The 20,294-nt window shown below is 33.5% G+C and overlaps 1 protein-coding gene across 1 annotated transcript in view; it reads left to right on the top strand.

The window, feature by feature from the left end:
- Window positions 1-20,294, top strand: part of jupb (junction plakoglobin b) — a 119,277-nt gene that overhangs the window by 92,775 nt on the left and 6,208 nt on the right. Inside the window, exons 6-9 of the mRNA XM_073821498.1 lie at window positions 3,110-3,311; window positions 3,405-3,549; window positions 6,545-6,648; window positions 13,397-13,739. Of these exons, the coding sequence (XP_073677599.1) occupies window positions 3,110-3,311; window positions 3,405-3,549; window positions 6,545-6,648; window positions 13,397-13,739 (794 nt within the window). The remainder of the gene's footprint in view (window positions 1-3,109; window positions 3,312-3,404; window positions 3,550-6,544; window positions 6,649-13,396; window positions 13,740-20,294) is intronic.

Below are 20,294 nucleotides of genomic sequence, written 5' to 3' on the forward strand. Positions count from 1 at the left end.
TATTATTAAAGTAATAACATTTTTATATCGTCATATATTATATATTTTATATATTATATTTATAGACAATTACAGGTTGTGTCTGTTGTGAATTGGTATCAAAAATTGTAGTATATTACATAATAATAATAATAATAATAACAATAATAACAATAATAATAATAATAATAATAATTGGTACCAAAAGGGTGCTTTTCAAAAAGGTTCAAAAATGAACTTTTAAGGTTCCCCCACAGTTGCAATCCTTAGGAACCTCAAAAGGTTCATTTTTGAACCTTTTCTTCTAAGAGTGTATTAATGTAATGTATAATTAAATATACATATACATAGAATATGTATAATTAAATATATACATTAATTAAATAATTAAATCAAAAATATAATATAATATTTTATCATATTATATATATATATATATATATATATATATATACTTTGAAAATTACTTTGAAAATGCAGATACCAGTGTTGACTTATGCATCTGTAATCATAGATAAATGATGAATGACAGATTCCTTGACGGTCTAATGCTTTCATCTTTTAATTAGTCCCACGACTGTACATGGACAGACAAATGGTTTCGGTTGAATAGTGGCAAACGTTTGATGGACACTTGCGGCTCCTTTGAGAGCCCTTAGACGAACCATTCTAGATCATCACCAAACCAGCACTAACCAGCCTGGACCGGCATGGAAACTCATGCTGGCTTTAAGATGGTCAGCAGGAAAGCCATAATCCTTCCGTTTCTGGTTTGGCCAACCTGCCATTTTCTTTCTACATCGTATTAAGCTTGGTGAGCATCTTTAGCTCTTCCTCATTGTGACGCACATTAATTTGTGCTCACTTTATCTTGACTAAGCAATGCTGAAGCAGGACAGTGTGTCCAGTTCTGTCTCTGTATATGAAAGTGGACGAAGAGTCCACTACTATACTGCAATGAGGGCTATAGCAGAGAGATATATTTGGAATATGATGGGAAATTTGCTCTGTCAGAAAGCCTATTTGCAGCAGATGTTGAGATAATAGAGTAGAGCAGGATCTTTATGACCGTGCAACCAGGGCTGCTGCAACTTTGACACGGTATCACCATATTAACTTACAGGAACAGTCTGCTTGTTTAATGTCTTGCTCAAGGATGATATGTTAAAGATAGCAGTTTAGATCTTTGAAGGTGATGTGTGTAATTTTTCTGGTGTGAAAACACTTTTATGTTGTAGTTTAATATGCACCGACAACTGTAAGCCATTTGTAGGTTGATTTTTCTGTAGCTCTGCGAAAACATCGCTGTTTGTTTGTGAGTCCGGATTACGGATGACAGGATTTTTCTGCTAGTTCTCTAATCGAGAACAGTCTAATTTGAGCTGTAACTGCAAAAGTAAACAATAAATAATATATTACTTTTCACATTGTTTATTCAGTTTTGAAACTGAGGCCCGGATACTGGGACTCCAAGGAAAAAAACTGCAAAAGAAATAGTTTTTAAAAGTATGAAATTTATTATATTCTAATATCCATAAAAACAATATATGAATTAGATATTTATTTATTATTACTTATTTAAATAAAATATAGTATTAACAATAATAATTGTATTATTTTATGAAAATTTATAATTTGTTTTATTATGTTATATTTTCTATAACTATTTAATTTTGATATTTTATTTAAATAATAAACTATTTTAATTTATTTTTAATCATCAAAAAATTATTATTAATAATAATAATAATATTAATAAGCATGATTGTATTATTAATAATAATGTGCATCTCCTCTGCAGTGTGAAAATTGATAATTGTTTCTATAATATAATATAATATTATATAATAATATTTAAATAATCTTTATAAATAAAGAAGAAAAAAATCAACATTTAAAATTAATATTAAGAAAAATTATTATATATGTATTATTAAAAAAATGCATCTATATCTGTATATATTATAAATATAATTATAATTTTTTATGTTGTAATATCTATAATAAGAATATATAATTTAGATATTTTTTTAATAATATTTATTTTAAATACAATTTTATTTATTTTATATATTTAATCATAAATAATAATAATCATTGTATTAATAATAATGTTATTCTCTCATGTTATCTGTAATATCTAATATTAATAACAGTATTTAATTTGGATATTTTATTGAAATAATACAACATTCTAATATATTTTTTAATAAATAATAACCAACATAATTGTATTAATAATAATGTTCTTCTAATCTTCTTCCCTGCAATGTGAAAACTGAGATTTTTTTATAATATAATATATTAATATTATTTATTTGAATAATATATAGTATTTTATTTATTTTATATAATATTTGATCATTGTATTAATAATTATGTTATTCTCTCATGAAAATTATTAATTTGTGTTTTAATATATTATATAATCCACAATAATATCTAATCTAATTATGTTTTATTTAAATAATAAACCACTTTAATTTATTTTTAATAATTAATAAATAATAATAATAAGCATAAGTGCATTAAAAAATAATGTTCATCTCTCCTTTCCCGCAAAGTTAAAAATAAGATTTTTTTATTCTATAACAATATAATATAATATAATATAATATAATATAATATAATATAATATAATATAATATAATATATTTTAGATTTTATTTAGTTTAATAAATAACAATAATGAATAAAGAAAAACAGAAAATCGTATTTATTAAAAATTTATTTTAAGAAGAAGAACTATATATGCATTATGTATTATTAATAATGTGTTAGGATCAGTGGTCCTCCTTTCTTCCTTCCATGTGTTCATGAATTGTATTTGTGTTGTATCATTTAAGGGCTGTTTTTGCCTTTTACATTTTTTCATTCTTATATTGGCTGAAAAAAGATACTAACTCAATAAACTGTAAATGTTATTTAGAAAATATTTCAACTTGTTCTGTGCAACAAACAAACATGTTTTATATCATGCTTTCTATTACACACAATATAAAAATGTCTGCGTACAAATAAATAAGGAATTGTGTCTTTTACACAGGGATCATCGTATTTGGTATTTCTTGGTGTTAAAATCTGTATGATTTTGAAAAGTTTTGTTCTAAGTATTTTATTCTTTCTTCAGTTCCCCTATGGAGTCAGTGCTGTTCTACGCCATTACCACGTTACACAACCTGCTACTGCACCAGGAGGGAGCCAAGATGGCGGTGCGTCTGGCCGATGGACTGCAAAGGATGGTCCCTCTTCTGAAAAAGACCAACCCTAAGTTCCTGGCCATCACCACAGACTGCCTGCAGCTGCTGTCTTACGGAAATCAGGAGAGCAAGGTGCCGTATCACCACTGAGAATCCAGAATTCATGTGCTTGCATATGAGTATATTTTGACCTTAATCCATGTACATTTTCTCTCTTTTCTACAGTTGATCATCCTGGCAAATGGAGGGCCAGAAAGTTTGGTGTTCATCATGAGAAACTACAACTATGAGAAGCTCCTGTGGACCACCAGCAGAGTCCTGAAGGTGCTTTCTGTCTGTCCGAGCAACAAGCCGGCTATTGTTGACGCTGGTGAGTGAATGCGTGCATTACTTTCTTCTTTTAGTGCGCTTTTTCATTTTGTTTCACTTTATTAATCCTAGAGCTTAGAGGAATGTTTTATCTCTTTTCTTTTATTCCCAAGGACTGCTCTCTTGGGCATTTTTGTATAATTTCCTTTTAATATCTCCATCTCATTTTTTCAGCTTCAGATTTTCTCTGGGTTCTGTGTCTGAGGTTGTTGGGGGCTTTTTTTCCTCACTTTTTGATGAATGAATTTCCTTGACTTTTACAGTCATTCATGGTTATTACATTATTATGTATTTTTGGATTCCTGGGGATGATTTCCAGTTGTTTGTCGTGTACAAAAACAAACAAAAAAATTGAACGGTTATCAGGCTTTTCACATGTCCTTGAAATCCTTGAAAGTTTGTGAATTTGAAAAAGCTGGAAAGTTTTTGAAAATTAACATGCATAGATACAGGTCCTTGAAAGTGCTTCAATTTATTTTGTGCCAGTAGTTTTCTGGAAAAAATTACATATTCCCTCTGGTCACACAACACTTCCTGTCCTTTGCATACTAGCTTGCTTGATTTACATTAGTTAAACGCATTTATGACAAATAGAATATCAGATCTCTGTCATATGGTCAAAAAAATAAAAAATAAAAAATGTTTTTTTGCATAGTTGTGTTTGATACATGAAAACTGTAACAATGTATCTTACAAGGTAACACCATGTAATCTTGCTCTCACTTGAGAGTTTAATGTGTCCCCACATGAAATCCTTGAATTTAAGATTTTATTTCAACTAGTGGGAACCCTGAGTTATACAGTACCTTTTAAAATTTGGGGGTTGGTGAGATTTTTTTTAGATGTCTTTGGAAGTGTTTTCTTATGCTCACCAAGGCTGCATTTATTTTGAGGAATAGATAAAACAGTGTTCTTGTGAAATATTTTTGTGATTTAAAATAACTATTTTAACATATTTTAACATTATTTATTCCTGTGATGCAAAACTATAATTTTCAGCAGCATTACTCCAGTTTTCAGGGTCACATGAATCTTCAGAAATCGTTTTGATATGCTGATTTGCTGCTTATTTCTTTTTATTATTAGTGTTGAAAACAGTTGTGCTGCTTAATATTTTTGTGGAAACCATGATATATATTTTTTTCAAGATTCACCGATGAATAGAATTTTTTAAAAGAACAGCATTTATTTTATTTAGTATTTTTTTTCCCCATTATTCCAACATCAATTTAAAGGGATAGTTCAAAAATGAAAATTACTCCCTTGGTATGTATGACTTTCTTCTTTCAGACAAATACAATTGGAGTTAAATTAAAAAATGTCCTGCTCTGCCAAGCTTTATAATGGCAGTAAATGGGTGTTGAGATTTTGTAGTCCAATAAAGTGCATCCATCCATCATAAAAAGTGCTCTACACGGCTCCACGGGGTTAATAAAGGCTTTCTGAAGTAAATTGATACATTTTTAAAAGAAAAATATTCATATTTAAAACTTTATAAACCATAATCTTTATCTTCCGCTAACGGTCGTACGCATTCATGAGAGAGTTGCATTCCACCAGATGAAGTAGGATGTAGGTGAAGCGTAACCTTCGATAAGAAAGTATGCTAGTCTTGTGAGAACCAAGTTTTGTTCACAGCAAAGGACAATCATTCTCCTCTTGGCTTATATCGAAATCCTCCGACATTGTTCTTAACAAATCCTAATTTTGCAGTTTTAAATTTATGGCCGGTGCCTCTCGTAAAGTTTTGAAAATTTATATTTTTCTTACACATATGCTTCATTTCACTTTAGAAGGGTTTATTAACTCCCCTGAGCTGTGTTGAGTACTTTTTATGATGGATGGATGCACTTTATTGGACTACAAAATCTCAACACCCATTCACTGCCATTATAAAGCTTGGAAAAGACAGGACATTTTTTAATATGACTCTGATTCGTCTGAAAGAAGAAAGCCATATACACCTAGGATGGCTTGGGGGTGAGTAAATCATGGGGGAATTTTCTAACCCTTTGAATGTGCCCTTGCTGAATAAAAATCTAATTTAAAAAGTATTAATTACAAAAAAAAACTAACCCCACAGTTTTGAAAAACCCCTGAGATTTGAGTGCAAATCAATGGATGATTCAGCATTCTGAGTTTCTTTGCACAGCATGACCAGAAATCACCAGAAAATCACTATAACTTTTCTTTTTATTGCTGTTCCATGACTAATATTTTCAGTTTTTTTATGGCCGTGAAAGACAGTGGAGAGTGCCAAATTTTTTTTAGGAGGGAAGGGAATTGGAATCGAGACCTTTACAAGGCAAACTTGAATCTGCATTATCCACTTGAACACCATGACTCAACATATCAGCAGCATGTGTGTTAAACCACTTTAATAGAGTCCCAGCAATACGTTATTTAGCCATTGAACTCAGCTAAAGTAGATTTTCGATTAAAACTAATATTACTGGTGCGGTTTATGTAAAAACCCACCTTTATCAAACTTCCTGTCAGAACCGCTTCACGGCAGTCATGCTGTCGCCGAATGGATGTTACTTTATTAACGCTGACCTTTCAGAGAATTAATACTTGGATATACAACCACAAAGGTTGCCGGTCTCAAATATCTCGCTCTATCGTGCCTGCCAGAGCTGATCTCATAAAAGTCTTCACAGTTATGGCGTGACTATGTCCTCTTCCCACATGAGGCTTCGACGCTCGGCGCTGAGGATCAGGTAGTTACAACACTGGATGAGAGGCAGTTTTCAAGGATGACTCCTAATCTCCTTCCCTCTTTTTATCTTCCTAAGCCATGTGGCTTTTAGTTTATCTGCACAGACTCCAAAAGACATTTCTCTCTCCTTGGCAGACAATGGCTAATCCATGGAGAAATACAGCCTTCTTCTTTTTAGAGCGGGTTGTGTAGCTGGATAGTTTTGTCCTTTCTTCTTTTTTTTGTGGCTAAGTCCGATAAATATGGACTCTAAGCCTTTTTTCTCTCCATTTGGCAGGAGGTATGCAGGCTCTCGGCCAACATCTCACAGGTTCGAGTCAGCGTCTGACACAGAACTGCCTATGGACCCTGAGGAATCTCTCTGACGCTGCAACCAAGCAGGTAAAACGAGCTGTTTCAGTCTGTAGACCATGTGCTTGTTACAATGGTGGACTGTACTTAATGGGGCAGTTCATCCAAAAATGAAAGTCTGCTGTTAATGTGACCTTTATGACCTTTTATCTTCAGTAGAACAAGAAAGATTTTTAGCTGAAACTGTGGTCCTTGGTGATTCATTAAATGCAGGTCAGAGGCTACTGGTTTTAGAGAATAAAAAAGGCAAATCAAGGAACACAAAACTAACCCCCGTGGCTCTTGATGATATACTAAGGTCTTACGTAGCAAAATGATCAGACTGTGCAAAAAAAACTGAACATTAGTTAACATTATTCATTCATTCATTCAACTCATTCAGCACTCCAATTCCTCCCTGAACTGAGTAAGTAAGCGATTCTAGTTACTTTATGTGTTATGTTAAGCATATCATAGAACACAAAATGAATACCCTTGGCTCCTGAGGATATATTGAAGTCTTATGAAGTGAAACAACCAGTGTGTGCAAGAAACTGAACATTATTTACAACATGATTACCTGTAATCCAGAGTCTCAGGTTTGGTTCACAAATGAATCATTCTTTTGAATCAGTTATTTTTGGTGAACTAGTTAAACCAGTTCAGCAAATCGGACTGAACTGTCTGAAACAGTTTGCTACTCGGCAGCACAGATCTTGAGTTACTCAATCAAAACTCACTTTCGGACGCCTAACAGTCACTCCAACTCGAAATGAGCCAAAACAACAGTGTTTCTGATAAAATGAAGGAACTGATTCAGCACTCCAATTCCTCCAACAGTCACTGAACAGAGGAAACACTTCTGGTTTGTACACTTTATGTGTTATGCAAAGCACATCATAGAACACAAAATTAATACCCTTGGCTCCTGATGATATATTGAAGTCTTATAAAGTGAAACGTCCAGTTTGTGCAAGGAACTGAACAGTATTTACAACATGATTACCTGTAATCCAGAGCCTCCTGACAATATATTGACACTGACAGTCACTCCACCTCGAAATGAACCAAAACAACAGTGTTTCTGATAAAATGAAGGAACCAATTCAGCACTCCAGTTCCTTCAAGAGTCACTGAACTGAGGAAACTGTTCTTGTTTGTACACTTTATGTGTTGTATTATGTTAAGCACATCATAGAACACAAAATTAATACCTTTAGCTCCTGATGATATATTGAAGTCTTATAAAGTGAAACGTCCAGTTTGTGCAAGGAACTGAACAGTATTTACAACACAATTACCTGTAATCCAGAGCCTCAGGTTTACTTCACAAATAAATAATTCTTTTGAATCAGTTCGTTTTGGTAAACTAGTTCAACCAGTTCAGCAAATTGGACTGAACCATCTGAAACATTTCGCAAATTGAGAAGCACAGATCTGTAAGTTAATCAATCAATCAACTCTAACTCGAAATGAGCCCCCAACAGTCACTGAACTGAGGAAATGATTCTAGTTACTTTGTGTTGTGTAAAGCATATCATAGCACACAAAATGAATACCCTTGGTTCCTGATGATATATTGAAGTCTTATGAAGTAAAACGACCAATTTGTGCAAGAAATTGAACTTACTACCTATAATCCAGAGCCTTAGGTTTGGTTCCCAAATGAATCATTCTTTTGAATCAGTTCTTTTTTGTTAACTAATTTAACCAGTTAGCAAATCAGACTGAACCGTCTCAAACAGTTTGCAGCTTGAGCACCACAGATCTACAAGTTACTCAATCAAAACTCACTTTAGGACCCCTGACAGTCACTCTGACTTAAATTGAGCCAAAATACCAGCATATCTGATCCTATGATGAATGAACCCATTTAGTGCTCCAATTTTTCCAACAGTCACTGAACTGAGGAAACGTATCTGGTTTGTACAGTTTAAGTGTTATATAAAGCATATCATAGAACACAAAATTAATACCCGTGGCTCCTGACAATATATATTGAGGTCTTGTGAAGTGGAATGATTGTCCTGTGTAAGAAAATGAACATTATTTACAACATGATTACCTGTAATCCAGAGCCTTAGGTTTGGTTCACAAATGAATCATTCTGTTGAATTAGTTCTTTTTGGTAAACTAATTTAACCAGTTCATTAAATCGGACTGAACCATCTAAAACAGTTCGCAGCTCAAGCACTACAGATGTACAAGTTACTCAATCAAAACTCACTTTTGGACACCTGACAGTCACTCTAACTCAAAATGAGCCAAAACTATGGTGTATCTGATATGATGAAGCAACTCATTCAATGCTCCAGTTCCTCCAACAGTCACTGAACAGAGGAAACACTTCTGGATTGTACACTTTATGTGTTATGCAAAACATATCATAGAACACAAAATGAATACCCTTGGCTCCTGATGATAAATTGTTGTCTTGTGAAGTGAAAAGATGTGTCTGTGCAAGAAACTGAACATTATTTACAACAAGAGCCTCAGGTTTGGTTCACAAATGAATCATTTTGTTGGATTAGTTCTTTTTGGTAAACTAATTTAACCAGTTCATTAAATCGGACTGAACCATCTAAAACAGTTGGCAGCTCAAGCACTACAGATGTACAAGTTACTCAATCAAAATTCACTTTCAGATGCCTGGCAGTCCCTCCCAATTAAACATGTAAAATGTCCACATTTCACATCATTATTGCCTGCTTTAATATTATAATTGCGTATATGTGATGTCACTGGTGATTACATAAACTACTGAATTGAACCATTTCATTGAACGAACTGTCTAAATCAGGGGTCCCCAAACTTTTTTCTGAGAGGGCCACATCCTTTTCTTTTTTTTAAATGGGGGGCCGGGTCAGTTTATAAAAGAAAATATTCTACATTATTCTACATTTTAATGCTAGAATAGTTTATTTTGTTATGCAACACACAGACAAATGACCATTCATTTTGAAAAGATATACAGGTGCATCTCAATAAATTAGCAAGTTCATTTATTTCAGTAATTCAACTCAAATTGTGAAACTTGTGTATTAATTAAATTTAATGCACACACACACAAGTAAAGTCTTTTGTTCTTTTAATTGTGGTGATTTGGCTCACATTTAAAAAAAGCCCACCAATTCACTATCTCAACAAATTAGAATATGGTGACATGCCAATCAGCTAATCAACTCAAAACACCTGCAAAGGTTTCCTGAGCCGTCAAAATGGTCTCTCGGTTTGGTTCACTAGGCAACACGATCATGGGGAAGACTGCTGATCTGACAGTTGTCCAGAAAACACCCTTCACAAGGAGGGTAAGCCACAAACATTCATTGCCAAAGAAGCTGGCTGTTCACAGAGTGCTGTATCCAAGCATGTTAACAGAAAGTTGAGTGGAAGAAAAAGTGTAGAAGAAAAAGATGCACAACCAAGATAACCGCAGCCTTGAGAGTCAAGCAAAATTGATTCAAAAATCCACTGTGTTTTTTGAATCACACGTCAAACTCCGCCTTCAGCATTTTCAGCGCTTCCACGGACTTTTCAACTGGGAATGGGGCCACTGGTTTCTCAGTTGAAAAACTTTGGGTAACTGGGAGATGAGTGAAGTCTTGCTTTTGCACCTGTCCCACAAGCAGTGCTAGATTCGCCTCAAATGCTATTGAGTCATTTTGTCATCGCTCTGAATTTTCTAGCCGTTGCTATTGCCTCTGAGGCTCTGGATTACATGTAGTAATGTTGTAAATAATATTCCGTTTTTTTGCACAGACTGATTGTTTCGCTTCATAATGCTGCGTTCACACCGTCCCAAATGTCATGCGTCAGTTGCGGCAAGATTACATGTAAAGTCAATGGTTGAGTCCGTCAGAGGCTCTGCGTTGCGTTGTGTCCGTTGGATCCGTCAACTTTTCAAGCGTTACCTGCGTTTCAAGCGTCAACGCAGCAAACGCAAGCAACGCAGAAGTTCAGCTAGCTGAACTTTTGACGGACTTGACGCACTTGACGCAGTGCGTCAACCAATCAGAGCGTCTCACTGTAGCGACGTCACCACACGTATTTTGAATGAAGCGGGAGCACAAAAAACAACAACATACAATTCTCTGCGATTGCAGACGGCTACAAGCTTATTCTAGCCGTCTGCAATCGCAGAGAATTGTATGATCCGTCCTCGTTGTTGTATAAAGACAGGAATGTAAAGGAACTTGCTTGGATGAAGATCGCTGAAGAGATCGGGATGTCAAATCTTTTCTCAACGTAATTATTTCCCATTTTGTTAGCTAGCGAAACATGGTCATGAGAGAATTCCAAAATGTCCAGTCCCAATAGTTTGCCATGGTTTATTCAGGGGAAGTGTGCAAAAAACTAGATGCGTTGGGAGCGTTGCCTGACGTGTGCGGTGTGAACGCACCAAAAAGCAAGCGTTGCCAGCTTCAACGTACATGCCTCAAACTAGATGCGTTAGGTGCGTTGCCTGACGCAGACAAAGTGTGCGGTGTGAACGCACCACAAGACCTCAATAAATCGTCTAGAGGCATGGGTATTAATTTTGTTTGTTGATATGCTTTTTTATTTTCAAAAACTAGCAGCCACTGATTTGCATTTTATGAATACCAAGGACCATGGTTTCAGCTAAAAATCTTCTTTACTGTTTTACTGGGTAAACCGTAGCATCCACCCAGAAAACTCAAGCAAACACTTAGAAAACACCCAGAACACCCCATTAACTGCCTAGCAACTGCCCAGAACATCTTAGCACCCACCAAAAAATAAGGGCTAGGTGAAGCAAAATAACCCAAATTATCCTAAAAAGAAAATCAGTTTATAAAACAGATCATTAAAATATATAGTTATAAATAAAATAATAGCATTTCATTTTTTCAGTAGTGCATTCAGTTCTTTAATGCGCAAAATGCAGCCAGAGCTTGAAAGGCATCGAACAGCTTTCATGTAGTCTGACAGTTTCTCCTCTGTACTTTCTAATGCTTTTATGGTTCAGGCGAGACGGGTGCTTTTCATAATTGTTCCTCACCTCCACACAATTTGTCCCTCATCACTGCTACTCAGAATTCAGTGGCCCAGAAAACGCACAATTAATGATAAACAGGTTATCGTTTTCGCCCTTATTATTAAATTCGAGGAACAAAAACAACCATTACCGGCCGCGTCTCCTTCTGCTCCCACCGAAAGTGTGTAGAATTTCAATGTGTGTATTTGAGCGCCTGTCCATCTCTAATCCTTCACAAACCCACGCTCATTCTTATCTCGTTCTTCCACTGCCTTTGCTCTTTCATTTGTTTCTTATCTCAGTCTCCTCCTCTTCTAATCATGTCTTTCATTTGTGATAATTAGCAGTTATGACTTCTGATTCTGGAAATGATTCTCATGTTTTTATGTGAATCTTTTGAACTGTCACTGATCATTTGATGTATTAAAAAGGTGAATGTTTAAAGATTATTACAAGTTAAACTCAATCAATACTATTTGTGGCCTCAGAAAATTATTCCACTTGTCTCTTTTTGGATCATGTTTAGGCTCTTGCAATGGAAGTAAATGAGGCTAGTTTGTAAACATTGAAACACTTGTGTGTTTCAATAGTATAGCCACAAATTGTATTCAATATGCAGCCCAAACAAAATTGTTTTTGTGGTAATCAACATTGTCACAAATGTTCTCAGTGGACATTTTTAACATTCAACATTTAAAGAAATTAATATTTTTATTCAGTAATGATGCATTAAAGTGATCAAAAATGACAGTAAAAACATTTAAAATGTTACAAAATATTTTAATTTCTAAATATATGTTGTTCTTTTAAACTTTATATCAAAGAAGAAAGCTATCATGGTTTTCACAAAAGTGTCAAATCAGCATATTAGAATGATTTCTAAAGGATCATGTGACACTGATGACTTGAATAAAAATGAAAATTCAGCATTGAATCACAGGAATAAATTATTTTTTACAATATATTCAAATAGAAAAATGTTTTTTTAAATAAAATAAAATTAAATAAGATTAGTTTGAGTTGATATAATAAAATAACTAAAACTGAAAAAAAAAATGAACTAATACAAACTAATAACTAATTTAAAAAAAATGACAAAAACGCACAACAAAAATACAAACATTAACTAAAATGAAAATGGAAAATACAAAAAAAATCAAACATTATTTAAAAAATCCATGAAAAACTAGTAACTACAAAAATGACGAGAACACAACAAAAATGCGTAAATGTTAAAATGGAAAGTAAAAAAGAAAAATACAAAAATAGAGACTAATTTAATATATTATTGTTTTTTTAAATAGCCAAAATAAAAATGTAACATAAATACAAACATTTGAACTAAACTGAAAAATATACATATAGCATTTGTTATATATAGTTTGGTATTTTTCAATTTTTTCATTATTTTTTCAAAAAACTTGTATTTTCCATTTTCATTTTAGTTAATTTTTTAAATTTTCTTGTTTTTAGTCCATATAGTTTTTATTACAGTATTTTTTTTTTCAGTTTTAGTTTGTAATTTTAGTATATCAAGTCAAACAAAATATAAAAAATTTGAGAGAAAGAGAGAGTTTAACAAACACAAACACACACACACACACACACACACACACACACACATATATATATATATATATGTGTGTGTGTGTACATTTATATATACATTTTTACAAAAATAACACTAGTGAACATAAGAGACTTTGCTCAAACTTTCAAACAGCAGTGTATAGTAAAATGTATTGCATTAACTTATGTTCTTTTAAAGAGGATCTAAGCTGTTCTTGTTTCGTCTCCACACAGGAAGGTCTGGACAGTCTCCTGCAGATCTTGGTGAGTCAGCTGGGCTCAGATGACGTGAACATGCTGACCTGCGCTACTGGCATCCTGTCAAACCTCACCTGCAACAACGCACGCAACAAGGCCCTTGTCACCCAGAGCGGCGGGGTGGAGGCCCTCATTCACGCCGTGCTCAGGGCCGGAGAGAAAGAGGACGTGGCCGAGCCAGCCGTCTGCGCCCTGCGCCACCTCACAAGCCGCCACCCCGACGCAGAACTGGCCCAGAACGCAGTGCGTCTGCACTACGGCATCCCCGCAATCACCAAGCTCTTGGGCCAGCCGCACTATTGGCCTGTGGTAAAGGTCTGTATGTGTTATTTTGTGTGTGTGTTTGAATTGCTGCCAATTTGAAAGTCCTCTTCGCCGTTTAAATGTAAAGGTCAGATCTGAATCGTCTGGGGGCAGTTCTTGTGCGCCTTTGATGTGGAAGAACGCTGAGACTTGCCTGTCGCGTTAAGCTGATTTGCTGCCGGATCTTAGTCATTGAGCGGCACTCCTACGCTCCTCTGGGGCTTCAGCGTAATTTTAAGGACACTAGCTGGAACAATAAAAGAGCCCTCAAGCATCATATGCGAGGAATCGCTGCCATACACAGGCTGAGAGCTGTAAATCCTTGGAACAGGATGCTTCAAATAGTATTGTTTTATGTAGAAGTAAAATGGTATGAAGTGGCATGAAGGTGAGGAAATGATGGCAAAATATGAAAGGACTTTTACACTGATAGCTTTTTGGAAGCAAAAAGTAATCAGGAGTCAATGATTTTCAAGGAGAGTTGAGCAACAGAGACCATTGGTGATGCAATAAAGTTTAGTAGAACTTAACTTTATGCAAATATTATGGCTCTTAAAATGGTGTGCATTTGGGGCGGGACTCTCTTGGGCCAATGGCAGACTGGGGGAGTGTTCAGGCCACTTCAAAAATATGTATATTGTTGCCACTATAGTTTTAGTTCCGTTTAAATTTAAAATTTTCAGCATAAATTAAATTGTAAAAAATTATTTTCATTATTTAAAGTTTTTCATCAACAAAAAAGTTTAGTTAATGATAATAACCCTGGTTTGGTGTTGCAAAAGGGCCAGGAATCAGTTTTTAGTTAGTTTAGTTTTTGTTTTATAAGAAATTAATACTTTGTTTAGGGGTCAACTGATTATTGGCCTGGTTGATTATCGGCGCAGATATTACGCATTTTATGGTTATCGGTATCAGTCATTTTCAAAACAGATTTCCCAATAAAATAATTTAAAATCATTTAAAGAAAGTTTTTCTCAGAGCCCTTGTTATTCTTAATTTGTACATTAATTTTCATTTTGACGCCAGACATATATATCTGTTACATATTGATTATCGGTCTACTTGATCTGTAATAATTGTATCGGCATTGGCCACTATAGTTTTACTTCCGTTTAAATTAGTATTTTTCAGCATAAATTAAATGATTCATGGTTTGCATTAACAAAAATGTTTAGTTAATGATAATAACCCTGGTTTGGTGTTGCAAAAGTTCCAGAAATCAGTTTTGAGCTTCATGTCAGTTTTTTTTTTTTAAATAAATAAATACTTTTATTTAGGGGTCGACCGATTATTCTACTGTCAGATTATCGGTGCCGATATTATAGTTTGTATGGTTATTTGTATCGGCCATTTTCAAACCCGATTTGACGATAAAATAATTTAAAAGCATTCAAAGAAAGTTTTTGTTAGAGCCTGTGTTTTTCTTAATTTTGATATTAATTATAATTTTTACATCCTATATATATATCGGTTTAAAATATTGATTATCGGTCTACTTGATCTGTAATGATCGCATCGGCCACCATAGTTTTTGTTAGGTGTCATTTTTTTCAGCATAAATTAAGTAAAAATTATTATTTTTAAGTAATTAGTTTTCATTAACAAAAATGTTTAGTTAATGATAATAACCCCGGTTTGGTGTTGGAAACAGTCCATAAATCAGTTTTAAGCTTCATGTCATTTTTTTTATTTATTTTTTTTAAGAAATTAGTACTTGTATTTAGGGGTTGACCGTTTATTGGCCTGGTCGATTATCGTCATCAATATTAACATTTTTATGGTTATCAGTATTGGTCATTTTCAAAACCGATTTGCTGATAAAATAATTTAAAAGCATTTATATCTGTTCAACATATTGATTATCGGTCAACTTGATCTGTAATAATCGATATCAGCATCGGCCATAAAAAAACATATATCAGTTGACCCTTACTTTTATTCCGCAAGAATGCATTCAGTTAATCAAAAGTGACAGTAAAGACATTTATGAGGTTATGAAAGATTTTTGTTTTTTCATAAAAGCTGTTCCATCATAGTTTCCACAAAAATATTAAGCAACACAACAGTTTTCAGTACTGATAATTATCGAAAATCTTTTTTAAACAGCAAATCAGCATATTAGAATAGTTTCTGAAGAATCATGTGACACTGAAGACTGGAGTAATGATGCTGAAAATTCAGCTTTGTGTCACAGGAATAAATTATATTTTAAAATATATAATTATTATAAATTGCAGTAATGTTTCATAATTTTACTGTTTTTACTGTACATTTTAGCAAACAAAAAAAAAAAAATCAAATAAACAGAGCCTTGAAGAGCATAAGATACTTCTTGACTTTTAAACTATGACTTTGAGACAAACTTTTGAACGGCAGTGTATTACATTATAAGAATATAGAAAATATTTGTATATTAAAATTAAACTTTGCTAGTGGTCAGTTTTCCTGTGCACTCCTAAAATAACCATCACGTTTCTGTTGCACATCACGTGTAGTAATGTTTTTTTTTTTCTTTTTTTTTGTATCTTGTCGATGCCTCTATGCTAGTCAAAGCCCTTGAAGCTCGGGGAAATCAGGAAGGTCGTGGCGGATGTAATTGGCTGTCCTCGGTTCTCTGATTTGTGGTGGGCTGGACTCTGATTGTCTCTCTGTGGGCACGGGCTCCTGACACGCATGATCTCCCGCTTAATCGTATCAGACCATTCAAGCAGAAACCTGTGTGTGTGTGTGTGTGTGTGTGTGTGTGTGTGTGTGTATGTGCCGTGATCTGTTCGGCACGTGTGTATCGATCCAGAAGAACGAGAATGCCAGGCTTTTATTTTCACTCGCAGTCTGCATGCAGCGATTCCTAACAAAATCAACCCGGCTGAATAGGAAATCTTGAAAATATAAGCGTTTGCATTGATTATGTACTCAGGTGTTTTGATTGTCGCTCTCCGCTGTGGTGCGCTCACTGATTTGTTTGTGCAGAGGTTGAGCTGACCAATATAGCAGTGCTTTTAGACTTGTATTGACAGCCTCACACCGCTGAGTTTTTACATTTTCACTCTTCACTGCCGTTGTTGAAATGCAGCCAGGCATTAATGTATTGCTTAAATGAAAGTCTCCAATAAAAGGTATATTAACAAGATGATGTGAGAAGTGAGAAGCTGCTAATGTGATCTCAACAGGTCTGTCGAAAAATCAAATTGCTTTTATTAGACTACTGATATAACTTCATCTCATATGCATGTCCATAATTTGACACATTTTTCAAAAGTACTTTTCAACTTTTCTTAGTTATTAAGCATTTTAAATGAGGAAAAATACTGAGGGCACCATTAAATAATGCATTAAACCATGATAGACATATTTTACTAAGAACGACAAAGGAGATGTTTTAAAACTGTTTTTTTTTTTTTTTTCAATAAAAGCAATAGGATTCATAGGAGAGCAAATTTTGGGATTTGGAGAGATGTTGTTGTACCTTGCGTCTCATATTTTTCTTAACAATGTCTCACAAATCTCAGTATGAACTAAATATAGAGTTCTCATTAAGTTATTCAATTATTTTATTTTCTCTGTTTTAGGCATTTTATTTATATTTAAGTTATATTCAAATAAATGGATCTAACTCTTTTTTTTAGACCAATTTTTTTATAATTTTGCAATAGTTTCAAACTCATCAAATTTCACATCAAATTCTTCTAAAGCCAAATTGTCTGAACTATTTTTATCTCATTTATTGTTTGTTTAGTTGTAATTTTGAACTGTGATATATATGTGATATATAATTATTATTATTATTATGTATTTATTTATTTAAATTTTGGTTTAATTTATTTGATCTGTTTTGAACAGAAAAAAACATCTGCTAAAGATTTTTTAGTTTGATTTCAATTATTATATTTTATAAATTATATAAATTATTTCAATATAAACTCACCATATTTCACATCAAATTCTTCCAAAACCAAAATTAATGAAGTAATTCGTTTATTTATTTATCTATTATTCATTTTTATTAAATGCTATTTAAATGATTTTAAATATTTAAATATTTAAATTTGGTTAATTTCAATCAAAATAGTGTATCTCAATATGAACTCATCAAATTTCAAATCAAATTCTTCCAAATCAGAGCTATTTTATCTCATTTATTGTTCACTTGTTTGTTTGTTTATTTAAAATGTGTTTTATTTTTATTATATAAATTTTGCTTATATTGAAATACATAAATGTGAGTGTTATAGTCTTTACTCATGTGCAGTTGCGGGCTGTAAACACTTTTGCAGGTATTGCGTTAAGGTTACATCTTAATCATTAACAGACACCGTTTTAAACCATCTAGCCTTACAAAGCTAAGCTTTATACTGATCCTCGTTTATAAAGCAGGATGGTGAGAAATGATTCACGCAAACATGAACCCATTTAGGTAGATCAGCGATCACATTCCCTCAGTGCTGTCAGTTTACTTCTCACTCGGGGCGGGTCTATGCTAAAACACTACTGTCTATCAACTATCGCAGGAGCGGCCTCTGTGCCTCGATATGAGAAGAGGCAAATTATTTTACTAAATTAATAGAAAACTACTGGGTGGATCTTTGTCATTCTAGGGTGGTTGTGTACACACACTCCCAAAACACATTTCAGTTCAAACAGCTTGTAAAAGTGCATGTGGCACCGGATGACCCCTTTAACATCTGAAGAACCTTTCTGTTTCGCAGGTTCTTTATGGCGAAAGAAGGTTCTTCAGATTATAAAAATGTAAGAAAGAGGTGATTCTTTAAAGAACCTTCGACTGAATGGTTCTTCTTGTCGCTGTGAAGAACCCTTTAAAGCACCTTTATTTTTAAGAGTGTATTTAGAAACCAGAAAACAGTACAACAGTTTCAAACATGAAATTCCTGCAAACCTTCTGTAGTGCATTTGGACCTTCCCAGTTTGGCTGATGGCTTTGGTTGCACCCAGGCGGAGTGGAGAAGACAGATCGCTAATGCAACACACATGAGAACCCAATGTCTGGAATGCATTGCATCATGTTTATTCGGAGGCGTTTTCAGCGCTTGACATGGCTTGTCGTCCCACCCTGCGGAGATCTGCTCTATCAGCCATCGTTCTCTAATCAGCAGAGGAACGTTGTTGGCTAATGATGCGTTATGATATGAAGGAGGCCGTAAGAAATTAAGCGTCTACACGAGGCTTTTTGTGCACAGATGGTTAGGCAGAAGTAAAATGACAAGCACTTCACATAAATGCATGACATTTCTCTGAACTATATCGTGGAGTGATGTACAGGTGATTTCACCGACAGATTCTCGTGTGCATTGATGCATACATAAGTGTTTGAGGTTGTGTTCAGTTTTACATCAAGCACCTCAACCTAAACTTTATATTCAGCTCAATTTTTTAATTAAAACTGCGTTATTGCTGCAAGTAACATCGCTCGGTTGCCGTCATGTTGACGTCGTGCCTGGGTTTCAGTCGACAGTCAGCACTTTGGGATTTACAAGAATGAGTCACTTGTAAAAGTGATGAAAGCTTTGAGGAATGGACTTACAATGGAGCTGCGCAATGACGAATTCACAACAATTGAGTTTAGGTTCAGATTAAGTCTCTTTGAAAAGGTACGGCGCTACAAAAGTGGGGCACGGTTCATTGTGTTTAAGAGAATTTAGCTAAACCCATCACAAAGAAAAATCACAAAGGAGATCTTTTTCAAATTATTTTTTCATTGGCTGCAGTAGGATTCGTGGCAAGGCAAGTATATGGATTTGAAGAGACATTTGCTTGCTTTTTATACCTAGATTTTTCTAAACATTGCTTTCCCAAAATAAGGAAACAATCAAAAGCAAGCATCTCAAAATAAACTCAATAAAAATGTCTTATTAAATTCTTCCAAATTATTTGAGCTATTCTATTTTAATGTATTTACTTTCTTACATACTCTGTTTTAGGCATTTTAAGAAAAATAATCAGATAAATTATTATTTTGTTTCTTTATTTATTCTCTGTTTTAGGCTTTTAATTTATATTTAAATGATATTCAAATTAAAATGGATCAAACCTTTATTTACAGCATTTTTTTAATAATTTTCAATTTTAATCATCAAATTTCACACCAAATTCTTCCGAAAGCAAAATATCTGAGCTATTTTATCTCATTTATTGTTTGTTTGTTTATTTAAACAGATTTTTTTTATTTCATTTATTTATTTTCTTTAGCTAAAGGTAATATTTTGAATTATATTTATTTTAATATAGTCTAATCAAATATCACATGATTTTTTTTCCAAAACCAAAATATTTATTTATTTATTTATTTATTTTTCTTTTTTTTACTCATTTTATTTATATTGTATTTATGTTTAAATTATATCTGATCTCATTTATTGTTTGCTTGTTTGTTTGTATATTTAAATTGTGATATTTTTTTTATATTTAAATTTTGGTTTAATGGATTTATTTTCTCAAATTTAAACATTTAAAGGAAAAACATCAGCTAAAGACTAAATTTAAAATATATATATATTAATATAAACTCATATTATTATTAGTTTTTACCGATTCATTCCTGTTTTTAGGCATTATG

The sequence above is a fragment of the Garra rufa genome, chromosome 17, assembly GCF_049309525.1.
Source record: "Garra rufa chromosome 17, GarRuf1.0, whole genome shotgun sequence".
Lineage (NCBI taxonomy): Eukaryota > Metazoa > Chordata > Actinopteri > Cypriniformes > Cyprinidae > Garra > Garra rufa.